The sequence below is a fragment of the Podarcis pityusensis genome (genome assembly GCF_964106645.2).
Source record: "Podarcis pityusensis genome assembly, chromosome: 4".
NCBI classification, from domain to species: Eukaryota; Metazoa; Chordata; class Lepidosauria; order Squamata; family Lacertidae; genus Podarcis; species Podarcis pityusensis.
In genome coordinates this window covers 3,000,985-3,019,077 of record NC_138027.1, presented here as the reverse complement: position 1 = coordinate 3,019,077, position 18,093 = coordinate 3,000,985, and the positions used below count along the sequence as shown (strand labels likewise).

General features: G+C 42.5%; 2 protein-coding genes across 4 annotated transcripts in view; both read left to right on the top strand.

The window, feature by feature from the left end:
* LOC308475068 (uncharacterized protein) overlaps nt 1–18,093 on the top strand; it is an 82,467-nt gene that overhangs the window by 25,713 nt on the left and 38,661 nt on the right. The window lies entirely within an intron of this gene.
* LOC308475189 (uncharacterized protein) lies at nt 8,397–11,706 on the top strand. Of its 3 annotated transcripts, XM_081002182.1 has the most exons (4): nt 8,397–8,629; nt 8,862–8,944; nt 9,062–9,188; nt 9,764–11,706. In XM_081002182.1, the coding sequence occupies exons 1-4, from the start codon at nt 8,569–8,571 to the stop codon at nt 11,038–11,040; spliced, it is 1,548 nt and encodes a 515-aa protein (XP_080858308.1). In that variant the 5' UTR covers nt 8,397–8,568; the 3' UTR covers nt 11,041–11,706. The 3 variants fall into 3 exon arrangements, with proteins under 3 accessions (XP_080858308.1, XP_080858310.1, XP_080858309.1); XM_081002183.1 differs by lacking the exons at nt 8,397–8,629; nt 8,862–8,944 and adding an exon at nt 9,500–9,682 and having other exon boundaries at nt 9,111–9,188; XM_081002184.1 differs by lacking the exons at nt 8,397–8,629; nt 8,862–8,944 and having other exon boundaries at nt 9,061–9,188; nt 9,768–11,706.

Here is an 18,093-nt window from a genome sequence, read left to right as displayed (position 1 = left end):
ACAGAATCCATAAATAAATTGATTGAGGAGAACTCTGCTACACGTAAAATTGCAGAGGACGCCAGAAAGACTGCTGAAGAGACACAGGAAAAATTAGAACCGATTTCGAAAAAAGTCTATGAACATGATCTGGCGTTGTCCTTGATGGAATTACAGAGAAAGGAGAGAAACCTGAAATTAAGACTAATTCCTGAGAGTGAAGGGGACAGCCTTGTGGAGTTCCTTACACAAGAGTTTACTGACTGTTGGCAGGAAGATTTGGAGGAGGAAGAATTTAAGATAACAACAGCATTCAGATTGGGCAGGAGACAGAATAGAAAGACTCCGAGGGATTGCCTGATTACTCTCAGATCCAAGGAAGAAAGAGACAAAATATTAAAACTACATTACCAAAAGGCCTTGGAGATTGAAAATTCACCTATACAAATTTTTAAAGACATCCCTAAACATATCTTGGAGGTGAGAACCTTCTATAAAGATCTGGTCTACCTGTTGAAGAAGAACAACATCCTCTTTAGGTGGGAGTTCCCACAAGGACTGTCCTTTAATTACAAGGGAAAGAAGGTGAAAATAAAGACAATTCAAGATAAAGAGAAGTTTTTGGAGAGAAACCACGAGGATTTACAGAAGGGAACGGTCGACCCAATTTTGGAACAGAGGAGAGCAGTAGATATTCTGAACTTATCGTTTGGACTTAAACCACCACCATCAGAGGAAGAGCAACAACTTGGAGCAGTAGGAGGAGTATCTGAGAAATAACAAGATGGCCCTGCAATTCCTTAGTTGGAATTGCAATGGGCTGAACATGCCTTTGAAGAGACGTCAAGTATTTCATATTTTGAGAAGAGAACAATTGGACTTGATCTGTCTGCAAGAAACTCATGTGACCAGGGTACATAGGAAATTACTTATAAACAAAAGATTAGGACAAGAATTTATTTCATCGGACAAAGTCAAGAAAAGAGGAGTAGTGATCTATGTAAAAGAGAAATGGGCCCCAAAAATGATGTTTAAAGATGAACAAGGAAGATACCTGGCAGTTGAAATACAAGTACAAGGAGAAAAATTCTTAGTAGTTGGAGTTTATGCACCAAACGAAGGCAAGGCGGATTTTTTTAAGAAGCTCCATGAAACTCTGATGGACTATTTGGATTATAATGTAATACTTATGGGAGATATGAATGGCGTAGTTTCTACAAATATGGACAAGGCACAAAGACTGACAATTTCCAAGGAAGGGAGACTTCCGAAGACCTTCTTTGAAATGACTGAAAATATGGACTTGATAGACATTTGGAGAACAAGGAACCCTCTCGAGAGAGAAGGAACTTTTTTCTCTCAAGCAATGACGACCTGGACCAGAATCGATCAAATTTGGATTACTAGTGGGATGGCTCCAAAGATTAAGAAAATAGAAATCTGCCCAAAGACTTGCTCCGACCATAATGCCGTGAAGATGGAGATGAAATTTACAACAACTGGTCAGTTCAGATGGAGGATGAATGACACCCTGTTTCGAGATGAGGAGATCCACAGAAAGGCCCCAAAAACTCTAAAGGACTACTTTGAAATAAATTTAAAGGTTGATGTAGAAAAAAGAGTGATCTGGGACGCAAATAAAGCTGTGATGCGAGGATTCCTAATTCAACAAAATTCAATAAAAAAGAGAAAGCAAAATGAGAAGAAGGAAAAGATCTTGGAAAAGATAAAAGAAGGAGAGAAGAAATTAAGATCAAAACCAAAGTCCCAGGAGATTTTGAGAGAGATTAAGTTATATCAAACACAATATATGGAATTGATGAATCAAGAGATTGAGTGGAAGATAAAGCAAATGAGACAAAATACATTTGAATCTGCAGATAAATGTGGTAAACTTCTGGCTTGGCAATTGAAGAAAAGACAGAAACTAAATACAGTCACAAATCTAGAAGTGGATGGAAAGAATATATCCAAACCCAACGAGATTAGAAACTGTTTCTTGAGTTATTTTAAAAAACTACATTCACAAGGATTACAGAATGAAGAGGACATAGACGAATTCCTTAAAAAATATGGATTACAAAAAATCTCTCATCAAAGTAAGGTGGATCTAAACCAGAGAATAACAGAACAAGAGATAGAGGGTGCCATTCAGAACATGCAATTGGGCAAATCTCCAGGACCAGATGGACTGACTTCCAGATACTACAAAGCTTTGAAGGAGTGGTTGGTTCAACCGTTAAAGGAAGTCTGTAACGAGATTTTAGAGGGGGAAAGGGCGCCAGAATCGTGGAAAGAAGCTTATATTACACTCATACCAAAGACAGAGACTGAAAAGACTCAACTCAAGAACTACCGCCCAATATCACTACTTAATGTGGATTACAAAATCTTTGCAGACATTTTGGCAAAAAGATTGAAAAGAGTGTTGATGGAGAAGATTAATAAGGACCAAGCAGGCTTTCTCCCAAAAAGACATTTATCAGATAATGTGAGGAATATAATAGACATTTTGGAACTATTGGAGGTGAATATAAACACTAAAGCAGTGCTGATATTTGTGGACGCGGAGAAAGCCTTTGACAATATTTCTTGGAGTTTTATGAAAAAGAATCTTCATGGGATGGGGGTAGGCCAAGGTTTTGAGAATGGTATGGGTGCGATATATTCTGAACAAAAAGCTAAGTTGATTGTAAATAATGTGATAACTGAAGAATTCAAGATAGAAAAAGGGACACGACAGGGGTGCCCAATTTCCCCATTGCTTTTTATTTCTGTTCTGGAGGTGTTGCTAAATATGATTAGAGATGACCAGCAGGTTAAAGGTGTACAGGTCGGAGCTAAACATTACAAGTTAAGGGCCTTCGCAGATGACTTAGTACTAACCTTACAAGAGCCAGACACTAGTACAAAAAGGGTGTTGGAGATAATTCAACAATTCGGCCAGGTAGTCGGATTCAAACTGAACAAACAAAAGACTAAAGTTTTAGAAAAAAACTTAACAGCTATGGAGAAGGAGAAATTTCAAGAAGAGACAGGTTTGACAGTGGTTAAGAAGGTGAAATACCTAGGGGTTCACTTGACATCTAAAAATTTGAACTTGTATAAAGACAATTATGAAAAATGTTGGTCAGAAATTAAAAAAGATCTAGAAATATGGTCAAATTTGAAATTGTCAATGTTAGGCCGAATTGCAGTTATTAAGATGAATGTATTGCCTAGAATGTTATTTTTGTTTCAAACTTTGCAGATTCTTGACAAGATGGACTGTTTCAAGAGGTGGCAGAAAGATATTTCGAAATTTGTCTGGCAGGGCAAAAAGCCCAGAATAAAATTTAAAGTACTTACAGATGCAAAAGAAAGAGGGGGATTTGCCCTGCCGGACTTAAAATTGTACTATGAAGCAGCAGCGTTTTGCTGGCTGAAAGAGTGGATGCTCCTCGAGAACACAGATATCTTGGACTTAGAAGGTTTCAATAATACATTTGGTTGGCATGCATATCTATGGTATGATAAAATCAAAGTGCATAGGGCCTTTAAAAATCACATTGTCAGAAAAGCGTTATTTAATGTTTGGATAAGATATAAAGACTTGTTGGAAAACAAAACCCCTAGATGGTTGTCACCCTTGGAGGCTAAGGCATTGAAGAAACTCAATATGGAGGCTGAATGGCCAAAGTATTGGGAAATCTTGGAACAAGATGGAGATAAATTGAAATTGCAGAGTCATGAGAAATTGAAACCTAAAGTAAGAGATTGGCTCCATTATTATCAAATAATGGAGGTCTACAAACAAGATAGGAAAATTGTCTTCCAGGTGGAGAAATCAAAATTAGAAACTGAATTGTTAGAACCCAATACCAAGAATTTGTCAAGAATGTATAACTTGCTGCTGAAATGGAATACACAAGATGAAACAGTTAAATCGGCTATGATTAAGTGGGCACAGGACATTGGTCATAATATTATGTTTGCTGACTGGGAATGGTTGTGGAACACCGGTATAAAATTTACGGCATGTAATGCCTTAAAGGAAAATGTTATGAAAATGATCTACAGGTGGTACATGACCCCAGTCAAGCTAGTAAAAATTTATCATTTGCCTGATAATAAGTGTTGGAAGTGTAAAGAAACTGAAGGTACTTTCTATCACCTTTGGTGGACGTGCCCGAAGATTAAGGCTTTCTGGGAAATGATATATAATGAAATGAAAAAGGTACTTAAATGTACTTTCCCTAAGAAACCAGAGGCCTTTCTCTTGGGCATTGTCGGCCAATTGGTGTCAAAGAAAGATAGAATTTTCTTTATGTATGCTACGACAGCAGCAAGAATACTCATCGCAAAGTATTGGAAGACACAAGACCTACCCACCGTGGAAGAATGGCAGATGAAAGTGATGGACTATATGACACTGGCTGAGATGACTGGCAGAATCCCTGATCAGAGGAAAGAGACGGCGGAAGAGGACTGGAAGAAATTTAAAATTTATCTTAAGAGCTATTATAAAATTGATGAATGCTAAAATGCCGAGGTGCTGAGAGAAAAGGGGAAACAGTGACATAAGATTAAGTTAGAGAAAGGACTAAGAGGACATATATTTGATAAAATTGCTCAAAAGCTGCTGAAATAATTTTGCAAACAGGGATGCAGAAAGGGGAGGTAAGGGGGAGTCCGAGAAACGAAGGTTATGGAAAAAAGGTTATGAAATTATACATGTTTGTTTGTCTTTTTATTTGTTTGTATGGTTTAAAAAAGGCTGTAAAACCAATAAAAATCTATAATAAAAAAAAACAAAGTTTTTAACTGCAACAGTCATCAAATCCATCTTCTCATGCATCTGCTCCAACAAAGCGCTTGTCTTGCAAAAAGCAAGCACCAAAACTTCTTCTAAACACATTTTTATTCAAGGTCAGAGTCTGGTCCCACGATCCTAATCTCCACAGCTGTGAAATCCCCAGATTGACTCCAGCAACAATTCAACAAGCTCCCTCTAGAGGAGACAATTTCTATTTGTATCCATCTTTTGAAAACAGGTCCAACAAAGGAAAATTACTTTCATTTTTCAAATATTTTGTTTCTTTTGAATGCAAAAGGCAACATTGGAATCAATTTGTTTCTCTTCTTTAACTATCTGTCAAAAGACGTTCCATTCACAGTCAATGAACTTCCCCAAAAATTTCTGTCTCTGACACCCCGTTCCCAGGTTTGAGACGGTGGAAATTTATCTTTCTTTACTCTCTCTCCTGCAGGCTTGAACAATCAAAATTCCCCCCCTTTTCTCCTGCTTCCAAGAGGGGTTTTGGTGGTTAAAACTGAAGGAAATTTAGGCCTTTATATACGACTTTCCAGACTTTAGCTTGCAAATTTTTGCTTCAGTCTATTTACAAAAGCGGAAGGCGGACTTCCTGTTTAGAACCTTCCCGCTTCAGTGCCAAATTAAAATGTTTCTTAATCCAATTTTCTGTTCTACTCACGGGTACTTGTTTAGAGTCCAATTGTCCACAGGAAAAAGTCAGCGCTCTCCGGCAACGGCTGTGCGGCTTCACTCCATAAAAGTAGCGGTCGATTCAAAACACCGCGCCGCTCACCCCACGTCGCTTCGAATCCCCAAAAAAGGGTTTCCCTGCGAGTAGGGTAGGTGCTCCTGGTGTCAGCCGAATCCCACGTTCCCAGGCTTCCTCCGCCTGGTATTTTGAAGGATCTCCACCTTCGACGCGGCGGCAAGACCCGATTCATATCTGATCAATTCTAGACATCGATTGATTCGATTCTGAAAGGAAAGTAAATTGTTTTTCTAATGGGTGTCTTAATCTCCAAATGTCAATCAAATTGCAGTTCTCAACCATAGGGAAAAAAAGGTTTTGGTAGTTTTCCTTCTTTTGTCCTACCCACTGCTCTTAATCTGTCCATTTCCATTGAAACTACTCCATTCTTATCACCCATTATTATAATCTTTTTATCCAAATATTCAACCAAATAACTTTACCATTTGGTGCATATATTCCGACAATTATCAATTTTTTTGCCCTGCCATTTGACTTGTACCGCTATAATTCTGCCCTCTTCATCCTTGAAGATCTGTTGAGCCTCTAATTTGTTTTACCACCCCTCTCTTCTTGCTTTTGTCAGATGAAATAAACTCACTTCCTAATTTTTTATTGATTAAAAATTTTCTATGTCGTCTCGCCACATGCGTCTCTTGCAGACAAATAATATCCAAATTCTTTTGCTTTAAATATTGTTTGATTTTATTTCATTTTTCTATCGTTCATCCCATTCACATTCCATGTCCATAATTTCAGCGCCATGATGTTTTTTCTTTTAAAGTCCAATAAATTCTTAAATCTGTTTCTCTACTTCCGCCTCTTCTTCTTCCTCTTCTTCTTCCTCTTTATCCTCTCTTTCCCTTCCTCTTTTATCTTTTTTATCTCTCCTTTCTTCTTCTTCCAACTCTGAAGAGTCTCCCCCGCAAGCTCCTGCTTCCGCCGTTTCCGCTTCATCTTCTTCTCTCCCCAGCTCTTTGTATCTTCTTAGAAACCTGTATGTTTCATCGGGTTTTGTAAGCTTATTTTTTCCCCCTTATAGGAAAATGATATCCCCTCTGGGAATTCCCACTTAAATTCAACTTGGTTTTTCCTCAGAGATTGCACCAGGTGTTTATACTGGTCTCTTTTTTTCAACAGACGAAGTGGAACGTCTTTAAAAATCATTATATAATTTCCATCAATATTCAGTCTTCTCTCTGTTTTTTTTTTGTAAAATTAAATTCCTCATTTCTCTGTCTTTAAAGATAATCAAACAATCTCCTGGAAATTTCTTTGCTCTTGTTGTCCTCATCTTAATTCGAAAAGCGTTTTGAATTGCTTTAGCGACCTCTTCCACTTCCATTTCTAACCATTGGGCAATCTCTGACATCAGTTTTTCTTTGATCATTTCTCCCTGAACCTCGGGCACAGATCTCAGTCTCAAATTTGTCTCTCTTTGCCGTAGTTCATTCATTGCAATTGCGTCCCATAACTCCTCCTGCGCCTTATTAACTTCTGACACCTCAGCCTTAATCTTTTCCTCCTCTCTTTTAACCTTTCTCATTTCTAATTTTGTTCGTTTCATTCCTTCCTCCAAACTTTGTGTTTTCTTGGACATATCTTTCATTTGTCCTTTTAGTTCATTAAATGTTAAGTCTCTTTTTTTAACTGTGACATCTATTTTTTTGTCCATCTGTTCTAATTTTGTCTCTAAATTTTTCTCAATTTTTTAAATTTCTGATTTAATTTCTGCAAACATCTTTACTATTTCCCCTTTTAATTCTGACTCTTGCCTTGAACTTTTTCTTTCCACTGGTGTCGCCCCTTTACTTTTTTTTTGAGTATGAGACATTCCTAATATTAAATATTAGCTTCTTGCCACTTGTATGGCTAATCCAATCCACGCTCCAACAGCCAGGGAGTTAAAATATCCACTTATTACAATAGCCTTCTTGCCACTTGTTTGGCTATTCCCAATTTCCCGACAAAAAGTCCACACAAAAAAAAAATTATAAAGAGAAATCCCAAACTCCAAAAACAAGCCTCTAAGAAGAAACAAAAGACAAAAAGTTTTTATTTATATCAGAAAGAGAAATTCTCCCTTTCCGAGAATTAAAATGGCGCTGCTTATTTTCCTGCGTCACAGAAATTGAAGCAAAAAAGAAGGGGGGGGGAATACAGTCTCCAAGAAAAAGAGAAGCACTCTCAAAGTCCCATAAGTCACAAAAATAACAAAAATGACGAAAGAGAACAGCCTCTGTCTTCTAAGAACTTTACCACTTAATCCATCCCTCCACCATAAAAAAATAGAAGGTACATCAAAGGTCTTAGAGGCACTAATTGTCTATTACGCAGATCTTTTGTAATCGAAAGTAGAAAGAACAGAGGTCCATTTTTGACGTTCCCAGAAATTTCACAAAAAAGACTGTAAAAAAAAGAGGCTTTTTTAATTCCTCATCCCTCTTAGCGTTAATTAAAGGTCCATAAAAAAGATTTCTAATCGCCAAAGTAAAATCGATTTGAATTAGCTTACAGTTTTGTCCGTTCTGTGAATCCCTCCTGTGTATACTTAGAATTCCAGACGAGGCTGACCTCCTTTTCCCCACCTCGTCCTCATCGAATTGTCTCCAATTGTTATTTTGATTTTTTAATCCTTTTAAGTCCTTTTAAATTTGAATTCTTAGTGTTTGAGAGCCGATCGCTTCTGCGCACCAGCTCGGGGCTTCGCTCCTGGAGGATAGTAATGGCTTCCCACTGCCTGCCTTTCTACCCCGCTGCTTTCGTCGCCTCCAAAGGAGGTTACCTGGCGGCTGGAGGAATCGCAAAACGGCCGTGCCGGGATCCTGCCCCCTGGATTTTCTTCCAGGGGTGTTTTGGGGGGCTGCGGCGCCCTTCCAGCACCCCCTTTTTCCAAGAGCTGGATTCCCTCTCCAGAGAGAAATCCCGCTTGTCTTCGCTCCCGCGATCAGCCGGAATTCTCTCTGACATTCATTTTTGAATCCTTCTCCCCATTCTCTCTTTTGAATCCTTGTTTCTTTTTCAGGGAAAGGATCTCTTTGCAGAAATGGACCAGATTTCTTCTGAGGCAGAGAGGCCTCCGCTGGACACCAGAGAGAGGCAGCTGGGTAAGGAGGGAGGATTTTTTTCTCTGTTTAGTCTCATTCTGTTGGTTTTCCAACTCATCAGAGGAGGGAAGATATATTTTTTCACACATAACATCTCTAATGCACCCAAATATCCAAATGCACTCAGCAGGCGAGACTTTCTCAAAGGCCCCTCTGTAGTTTGAGATGCACTGATTTACCTGTGAGACAAGAAGGCACTCTGGGCCTCCCCCTTACCTTTTTCCTCTTGCAGGTGACACAGTGATACTGGCTAGACCTCTTCAACCATCTCTGAATGGGGACAGAATGGAAGCAGCGGCTGTGGAACCAGATCAGGTCAGGGGAAGCTGCCTTGCGGGGACAGAGGCCAAGGGGCGGAACAATGTCCTAGCTCAAGGAGTGGTGGTGAACAACAGTGTTGTCTCATAGGAGGACATTTCCCTTTTTTTTTAGGGTCCAGTGTGCTTTGAAGATGTTGCTATTCGTTTCACAGACGAGGAGTGGGCGTTGCTGGATCCTGACCAGAGAGCTCTGCATAAGGACGTCATGGAGGAGAATTGGGGGATCATGGCCTATCTTGGTAAGGCTCCTAGTGGAATCATAATATCAGTTTTTAAATTCAAAACTCCATATGTGACAAACCTCATATATTTTCACAGACCTCAACAGCGCCCCCTACAACACTGGATATTACAATATCCCCCCCAAAAAACCCATTGAATAGTAAATTACTGTTTTTTCTGTGAATGTTCTTCCTCCCGTTGCAGCTTATTAAACAAGCAGCAGCCTGGTCTGAACTCCCCAGACCCTTTTGACTGTAAACTTCAGAGTTGTTAGGGAAGTTGAAGTAGCTTCTGTCAGGTTTTCAGTTTTTGTTTTCCCTCCCGTCAGTCTTTGGTTGTCCAAAGAGAAGACTGACATTGGAAATGGAGGGATGCTATGATGGAGCCAAAGAAAATCCATTCGAGAGAAGAGCCAGGCTTATCAAATCACAGGTTCCCCAAAGGATGTCGGTTGATCCCTGTTAATTAATGCACCCAACCCTTCAGAAAACCATCCATCTAACCCACTTGTGTTATTCCTCTATTACCAGTGTTAACAAGTATTCTTCATGAATTTCTCCCTGAGTCTCTAATCCATTTCTCTTCATTGTAGATAGAGATGGAATGGAAATTAAGAACATGGGTGACCATGACAAAATCCCCACAATGGAGAAGCTGAATAAATATCTTGAATGTGGGAAAAGTTCCTTTTCCACTTCCCATCAAAGAAATCCCATTAGGAAGAAACCCTATCAGTGCGTGGAATGCGGAAAGAGATTCAGTCAAAAGGTCAATCTCACTTCCCATCAAAGAATTCATACAGGGGAGAAACCCTATCAGTGTGTGGAATGTGGAAAGAGCTTCACTCACAGCCACCATCTCACTTCCCATCAAAGAATTCATACAGGGGAGAAACCCTATCAGTGTGTGGCTTGTGGAAAGAGCTTCACTCACGGCAGCAGTCTCACTCGCCATCAGAGAATTCATACAGGGGAGAAACCCTATCAGTGCGTGGAATGTGGAAAGAGCTTCCGTAAGACCCACCATCTCACTTCCCATCAAAGAATTCATACAGGGGAGAAACCCTATCAGTGCGTGGAATGTGGAAAGAGCTTCACTCACAGCCACAGTCTCACTTCCCATCAAAGAATTCATACAGGGGAGAAGCCCTATCAGTGTGGGGAATGTGGAAAGAGCTTCACTCACAGCTACAGTCTCACTTCCCATCAAAGAATTCATACAGGGGAGAAACCCTATCAGTGTGTGGAATGTGGAAAGAGCTTCAGTCACAGCCACAATCTCACTTCCCATCAAAGAATTCATACAGGGGAGAAACCCTATCAGTGTGTGGAATGTGGAAAGAGCTTCAGTCACAGCCACAATCTCACTTCCCATCAAAGAATTCATACAGGGAAGAAACCATATCAGTGTGTGGAATGTGGAAAGAGTTTCACAGATAGCTCCACTCTCACTTACCATCAAAGAATTCATACAGGGGAGAAACCCTATCAGTGCATGGAATGTGGAAAGAGCTTCAGTCGCAGCCACATTCTCACTTCCCATCAAAGAATTCATACAGGGGAGAAACCCTATCAGTGTGTGGAGTGTGGAAAGAGTTTCACAGATAGCTCCACTCTCACTTACCATCAAGTAATTCATACAGGGGAGAAACCCTATCAGTGCAGAGAATGTGGAAAGAGCTTTAGTCAGAGTGGCCATCTCACTTCCCATCAAAGAATTCATACAGGGGAGAAACCCTATCAGTGTGTGGAATGTGGAAAGAGCTTCAGGAGGAGCTGTGATCTCAGTTCCCATCAAAGAAATCATACAACGTTCCCAAAACCCGTCATTATACAGCTTTCAGCGCCAGGGAAAAACTCATCTCTTTAACCAGTCCATTGGCTGATTGACATCTAATGCCCTTTTACAATGTGGTGGGAAGGTGGGGGTTACAGGTTTTGGGGGCGGTGTTTTGTGTTTTCATTCTGTGATTTTATGTTGTAACCATCCTGTGACCTGTGAGTGTAGGGAATGGGAGCCAACTCTTAGAGTCTGAGGGCTCTTTGCCCCCCAATAAGATATTTGAGGGGGCCACCCCCCAGTTCATAGGAATAGCCATTAAAATGGCATGCTTGCACCGCATCCTGTGACTGTTTAACCGAGGCGGGGCTTGCTAAACCCCTCCTATATTTTATTCAAGTTGGCACCCCTGCTATAGCGTACTATAGAAGTCAAATAAATGCATAAATAAAACAAAATCATCTTGGTCGCCTTCTTTTGCACTTGTTCCAGCTTGTCAATATCCTTCTTAATATTATCATTTTAAAAAATTATGTACCCTTCATGGCTTTCTCAAAAACAAGTCAAGCTAGAGAAATCTCTCTTTTTTCTTTTTCTTTTTTTGGATGGAGTTACAGATTGTTTCTCGGGACTGCTGTGGTAATAGTGCATCTTAATTTCAGTAAGGTTTTTGACAAAGTCCCCCTTGATATTTATGTGAGAAAGCTGGTAAAATGAGGCTGAACTAGGTAACTGTTAGGTGGATTTGACTGACCGAACCCAAAGAAGGTTCCTCATTATCCTGGGGAAAAGTGACAAGAGGGGTGTTGCAGGGTTCTGTCCTGGGCCCGTTGTTGTTCAAGTTCTTTATAAATGTCTTGGGTGAAGAAACTGATGGGATGCTCATCACATTTGCAGACGACACCAAATGGGGAGCGGAGGCCAATGTGGCAAAAGACAGAATCTGATCAAGGGCAGGAATAGTACCACTTTATTCTGCCTTGGTCAGGCCGCACCCAGAATACTGTGTTCAATTCTGGGCACCACAATTTAAGTATCTTAAATTTTCTTTGCCAGGGGAAATCAAGAAGGTGGGAGAACACAATCCATATTCCTTTTATAACACATGGCAAATGTTTGTTGAATATATAAATTGTTAAAACTGTTGCAGGAATCCACCCAGCACTCATGGGAAAATATATCGTGGTCTTTTAGAACAGGCATCCCCAAACTCGGCGCTCCAGATGTTTTGGGACTATAGCTCCCATCATCCCTAGCTAACAGGACCAGTGGTCTGGGATGCTGGGAATTGTAGTCCCAAAACATCTGGAGGGCCGAGTTTGGGGATGCCTGTTTTAGAATAATGAAATGAAACTTTAACACATGACATGCTGAAAGTCTGAAATTCCATCAGGACGGTTACTTTTTGTTTACTGTTGTAACTATTGCTTTCTGAATATTTATCTTCTGTACCATGAAGATAAAGAAAAATAATGTTTTTTAAAAAGGAGATGGGTAAATCATGTGTACTATTCCATCAATCTGCTTGCATGTGTTGAGTTTTATTTGGAGACTGTAACTCCCAGTAATTTCATTATCTGTATGTGTTTCTGTGTGTTCAGCACACGTGATTGCAGGTGAGACTGAGTAAAACACTTCATCGGAAAAATTAGAAGCATCTAATGTTCCCTGGACTTTTAATAATACATAATAATAATTTTATTATTTATACCCCGCCTCTCCAGCCAAGGCCGGGCTCAGAGCGGCTTACAAGCAATAATAAAAACAAGATGAATGATTGCAACTTAAAAACAAAATTAAAATACAACATTGAAATATTGAAACATTAAAATATTAAAATGTAGCCTCATCGCAGGAGGAGAAGGAAAGGAAAAAAGAAAGAGAGGGAGGGAGGGAATCAAATTGGCTCCAAGCCAAAGGCCAGGCGGAACAACTCTGTCTTACAGGCCCTGCGGAAAGAAATCAGATCCTGCAGGGCCCTGGTCTCATGAGGCAGAGCGTTCCACCAGGCCGGAGCCAGAGTTGAAAAGGCCTTGCTCTGGTTGAAGCCAATCTAACTTCCTTAGGGCCCTGGACCACTAGGGTGTTGCTATTTATGGACCTTGAGGCTCTCCGTGGGGCAGACCGGGAGAGGCGGTCCTGTAGGTACGAGGGTCCTATGTGGGGATGCAATAAAAAAATAGCACCCTTGTGCAAGATTGTGCAAGAGGAAGCATCTGCTGACTTGTTCCCCCACACGCCTGGGTCAGTGTCGCGCTGCCTAACCGCAAAGCTTACGCGGCTGTCATGCTGTCTGGTAGAGAAGTTATTCTAAGAAATGCAAACCCTAGCTGTTTTCCACCCGAGTGCTACACGTGTATATGCAACATGATGTAATGTGCGCAAGGCTAATAAACATGCAAGGCTGCTGGGGGAGAGAGCTCACTCCTTGCTTAAACCTTCACCCATGACTCCTCGTCATTTTTCCTCCGCACCTGGTGGGCTGGTTTCCCGACAAATGGTGCCTCGTGTGATTGCCTGAACGGCTTCCAGGACGCGTGCTGTCAAAGACGGTCCTTCCTGCTACTCACCCGCCCGGCACGGGCTCAGGCGCCTTCTCATCTTTGGATCCCCGGTGAGTAGCTATTTTTCTATTTTTATCATGGGTTCTGCGCTCTCTAACCCTCAGAAATAATTTTTAAAAGACATGCAGCACCTCCTTCGGGAAAATAAACAGCAAGTACCTGAAGGTGATCTAATTGCATTGATTCTGGCCATAGATGAACATTGTCCATGCTTCCCTGAGGAGGGGACGTGGGAAATTCCAGCCTGGGATAGGATTGGCAACCACTTTCATGGCCATGGCCGCATAAATGTTCACGTCCTCAGTGCCTGGGCTAAAGTCCGTGGCTGCATGGCAACACTTACGCCCAAAAACATTCTCTTGGCTTCATCGCAACCAAAACAAAAAACAGCATCTGCGTTAGACGCACCGCCTCTTCCACCACCTTTTACACCTCCTCCACGACCGCCAGATTCTCAGCCTTCACCGGCACCGTCTGCTCCACCCATTAATCCTCAATCGCACCCACCGACACCACTGGGGACTGCAATTAAACAAGCAGCCCCTCTCTTAGGTTTTTCATCTGGCACAGAACTTTTTCCTGTCTTGGTACCTGCTGGACCAGGGGGAGGGCCACCTCGTCATGAACAATTTGACTATAGACTAATTAAAGAGGTGCATGACTCCGTCCAGAAAAATGGCATCCAGGCTCCTTATACCTTAGGTCTGTTGAACACTATTTTTCAGCAGCCCTGTCTTCCGGAGGACACAAAATTGTTGGCTAGGACCATACTGCCACTGTCTGGAGTCATTGTATTTATGCAGGAATGGCAATTTCTGTGCCAACAAGAAGCCCCAAATGTTGCCATGGCTTTAAACAATGCAGCAGCAGCGGCCGCAGCTCCAGCACCTGCCGCAGGAGGAGCACCTCCCCCCCCCTCCAGTCCTTACTCCTCAGGACGTTATGCATGGTCTTATTGGAACTGGCAATTTTTTTACCATCGCCCAACAGATTGCTGCAGGCGCTGCATATTGGGAAGTTGCTACCCGCTGCGCCCAGACAGCGTTTCAAAAGGTGCCTGACACGAAGGGTGACAGTACGTCCCGTTGGGGTACTGTTCGCCAAGGTCCAAATGAGCCATATGCTGCCTTTATCGATCGCCTATATGACTCTTTGAAGCCCCAAATAGCAGACACTCAAGTTCAGGAGGTGATCTTGAAACAACTTGCCTTTGATAATGCGAGTGAGGATTGTAGAGTGGCACTTCGCCCTCTGATCAGCCAGCAAGGGATAAACATAGCCGACATGCTAAAGGCTTGTCAGTCCATCGGCTCAGAAAGCCACAAGGCACGGCTACTTGCCGCAGCTTTATCCCAGGCTGCCAACCCTATGAAAGACAAACTTTGTTTTGGATGCAATAAGCCTGGCCATTTCCGCGCACAATGCCGCTCCACTGGCAGTCAGTCTGGAAAGCGCCCCCCCTCTAAGTGTCCTATCTGCAAGAAAGGCTTTCATTGGGCAAATCAATGCCACTCAAACCCTGCTAATCAGAATCAAACCTCTAGCCAAGGACAATCATCCCAGAACCAGGGAAACCGGCAAACGGGCCCTCCCCGGGCCCCAGTAAATCAATAGGGGGACAATGTCTGATGCCACAACTTATTCTCACTCAGGATGTACGATTCCCGGTTCCATTTTGTCCTCACAAAGCCTTGGTTATAGCCTGTGGATTTGCTATAGACAATTCTCAACGTTGTCTTGTCTTGCCACTTGCCTCTGCACAAACTGTTGGGGTATATGCTGTGCCTGGAACCATTCAAGGACCCTATGATTCAATCACCATTACGCTATATGCTGATCGCCCCTGCTATCTCCCATCTGGCACGCCAGTGGCTAAAGTCATACTGCTCCCTGCGGATGCCACAACTCTTACAGATACCCCCTTAATTGCTGCTGCAATGCCTCTCACAGCTCAGCGCCCTACCTTAAAAATGACACTGGGTGGACGTGAGGTAGAGGGGGTTCTAGATACAGGGGCAGACGTTACTGTGATTGCTAAACAAGCCTGGCCTCCCGAATGGCCTACAAAGGCAGCTGCCCAAGTTTTGGGTGTCGGGGGAGAAACCCCAGCTTGTCAAAGCCTTCACCCAATTATGATTCAAGGCCCTTCGGGTCTTTCTGTCACCATTTATCCTCTCATTTTGGACATTCCTGTTTGTCTTTGGGGACGGGATGTTCTTGAAGCCTCAGGCTCTTCCATTCAGACAAATTTATTTTAAGGGCCGCCCCTGCACACCCGAGGACCACGCTAGCCCTCACCTGGACATCAAACACGCCTGTTTGGGTTGAGCAATGGCCTCTGACTAAAGACAAACTTGCAGCGGCGGCCCAGCTTGTCTCAGAACAACTTCGCCTCGGACACATAGAGCCTTCTTCCTCCCCATGGAATACACCAATTTTTGTCATCAAAAAGAAAACCTCTGGCCATTGGAGGCTCATTCAGGATTTAAGGATGGTAAACAACCAGATGCAACCTATGGGCGCATTACAGCCTGGTTTTCCTAATCTTAATATGATACCAAAAGACCACAAACTTCTGGTGGTAGATATAAAAGACTGCTTCTTTTCCATACCACTAGCCCCGGCAGATCGTCAGCGTTTTGCCTTTACATTGCCTGTTCTCAACAATGCTCAACCAACGGAACGCTACCAATGGGTTGTTCTGCCACAAGGTATGAGAAATTCTCCAACTTTATGCCAGCACTTTGTCAATTTAGCCCTAAAACCTTTCCGCCAGCGCCACCTAGAGGTTATTTGTTGTCATTACATGGATGATATCCTTGTGGCTGCACAGGACATATCAATGGAATTGTTAAAAGACCTTACATCTGCCCTCACAGATTTTGGACTGTGTATTGCCCTAGATAAGGTTCAGCAAACTTTGCCTATGTTATATCTTGGACATAAATTGACACAACAAGCTGCCATTCCGGTTGTTCCCCAATTGTCTTTTCCTGCCCGCCTACGGCTGGTTGACCTTCAACAACTTTTGGGACACCTGAATTGGATAAAGAATTACCTTAATCTGCCTACTAGCACCTTGTCACCATTGTTTTCTGCCTTACAAGGACGCAAACTACCTGGAGAAGTCATCCCACTTACAGAAGAAATGCTACAAGCCTTACAACAGGTTAATGCTTTATTAAGAGACCGAATGGTGGATCGCATAGACACTCTGCACAATGTGCAGTTATCTTTGGCAATTTTTTCCACACCTTTGCTGCCTACAGCCATTCTCTACTCACAGAAAGCGGCTGCCCCCTCGGGTGTCAACATTGTGGAATGGATCCACCTTCCGCATACTCCACCGCGCAACATTTATTCCTCTCCAGCGGCTGTAATGGATTTGGTAATTAAAGGGTGCGCTCGAGCAAAAGCCCTCTCTGGACTGGACGTTGAAAAAATTTACTTGCCTTTTTCACTCACAGAAACACAACACCTGATTTCCACCTCCGTGGCTACTCAAGTAGCACTTGTGGATTTTTTGGGAACCATCACGCATAATCCCCCCTCTGATCCACGCCTGTCTTTTCTTTCTCAAACTGTCTATACTTTAAAAACTGCTCTCTCTCCGACCCCCATCCCCTCTGCCCTTACCCTTTTCACTGATGGGTCAAAAACGCGGGGGGTGGTGGCATGGGAGGAGGGTGGAAAATGGAAAACTGAATTTACTGAGCAACAGAGGTCCGCCCAGCGGGCTGAACTTGCTGCTGTAATCCTTGCCTTTCAACTCTTTCCTGATAAACCTTTTAATTTGCTTGTTGATATACAATATGTGTATCGCCTTCTGTCTTCCCTGCCTGTTTCTTATATCACGCCTGCGTTAGATGCTGATTTGTTTGTTCTTTTTTCTACCTTGCAGTATCTTATTCAAGAACGCCGTCATCCTTTTTATGTTGCACACCTTCGTTCCCACACCAATCACCCAGGGTTTTTGGCTCAGGGAAATGCCTTGGCAGACGCTGCACTGCGATCTGAAGTGTTTTCCTTGTTTTCTGACCCTATTCTCTCTCATTCTACCTTTCACCAGCCTGCTAAAGTTTTGGCAAAAATGTTTAAAATCCCTATTGCACAGGCACGAGACATTGTCTCTCAATGTTCTATCTGTTCTAAGGCTCCAACCATGATTCCCTTTGATGCGGTGAACCCTAGGGGTACGTCCCCTCTTGCGGTTTGGCAGATGGATGTTACTCACACCCCTCTGCTCGCACCATTTTCAAAAGTTCACCTGACAGTGGACACCTCATCTGGATTTATCTGGGCCACCCCATTGAAGGGTGAGACCGCTCGTCACGTCATTCAGCACACCCTGCGCTGTTTTGCTGTGATGGGTAAGCCACAAAGCATTAAAACGGATAATGGCCCAGCCTATATTTCCTCTCAGTTTTCATCCTTTTGTGATTTATGGAATGTGAAATTAATCCATGGTTTGCCTTTCAATTCAACAGGACAGGCGATTGTGGAGAGGGCGCACCTGACCTTCAAGACTCTGCTGTCCAAACAACTTGGAGGTCGAAGTGCCCCCTCCGCCGAGATTCCT

What these genes read in the sequence shown, in the direction of transcription:
- LOC308475189 (XM_081002182.1), top strand. Translation starts at nt 8,569, where the DNA reads ATGGACCAGATTTCTTCTGAGGCAGAGAGGCCTCCGCTGGACACCAGA. An exon ending in CACCAGAGAGAGGCAGCTGG is followed by an intron (nt 8,630 to 8,861) that starts GTAAGGAGGGAG and finishes TTCCTCTTGCAG; the next exon opens with GTGACACAGTGATACTGGCT. An exon ending in GGGGATCATGGCCTATCTTG is followed by an intron (nt 9,189 to 9,763) that starts GTAAGGCTCCTA and finishes TCTTCATTGTAG; the next exon opens with ATAGAGATGGAATGGAAATT.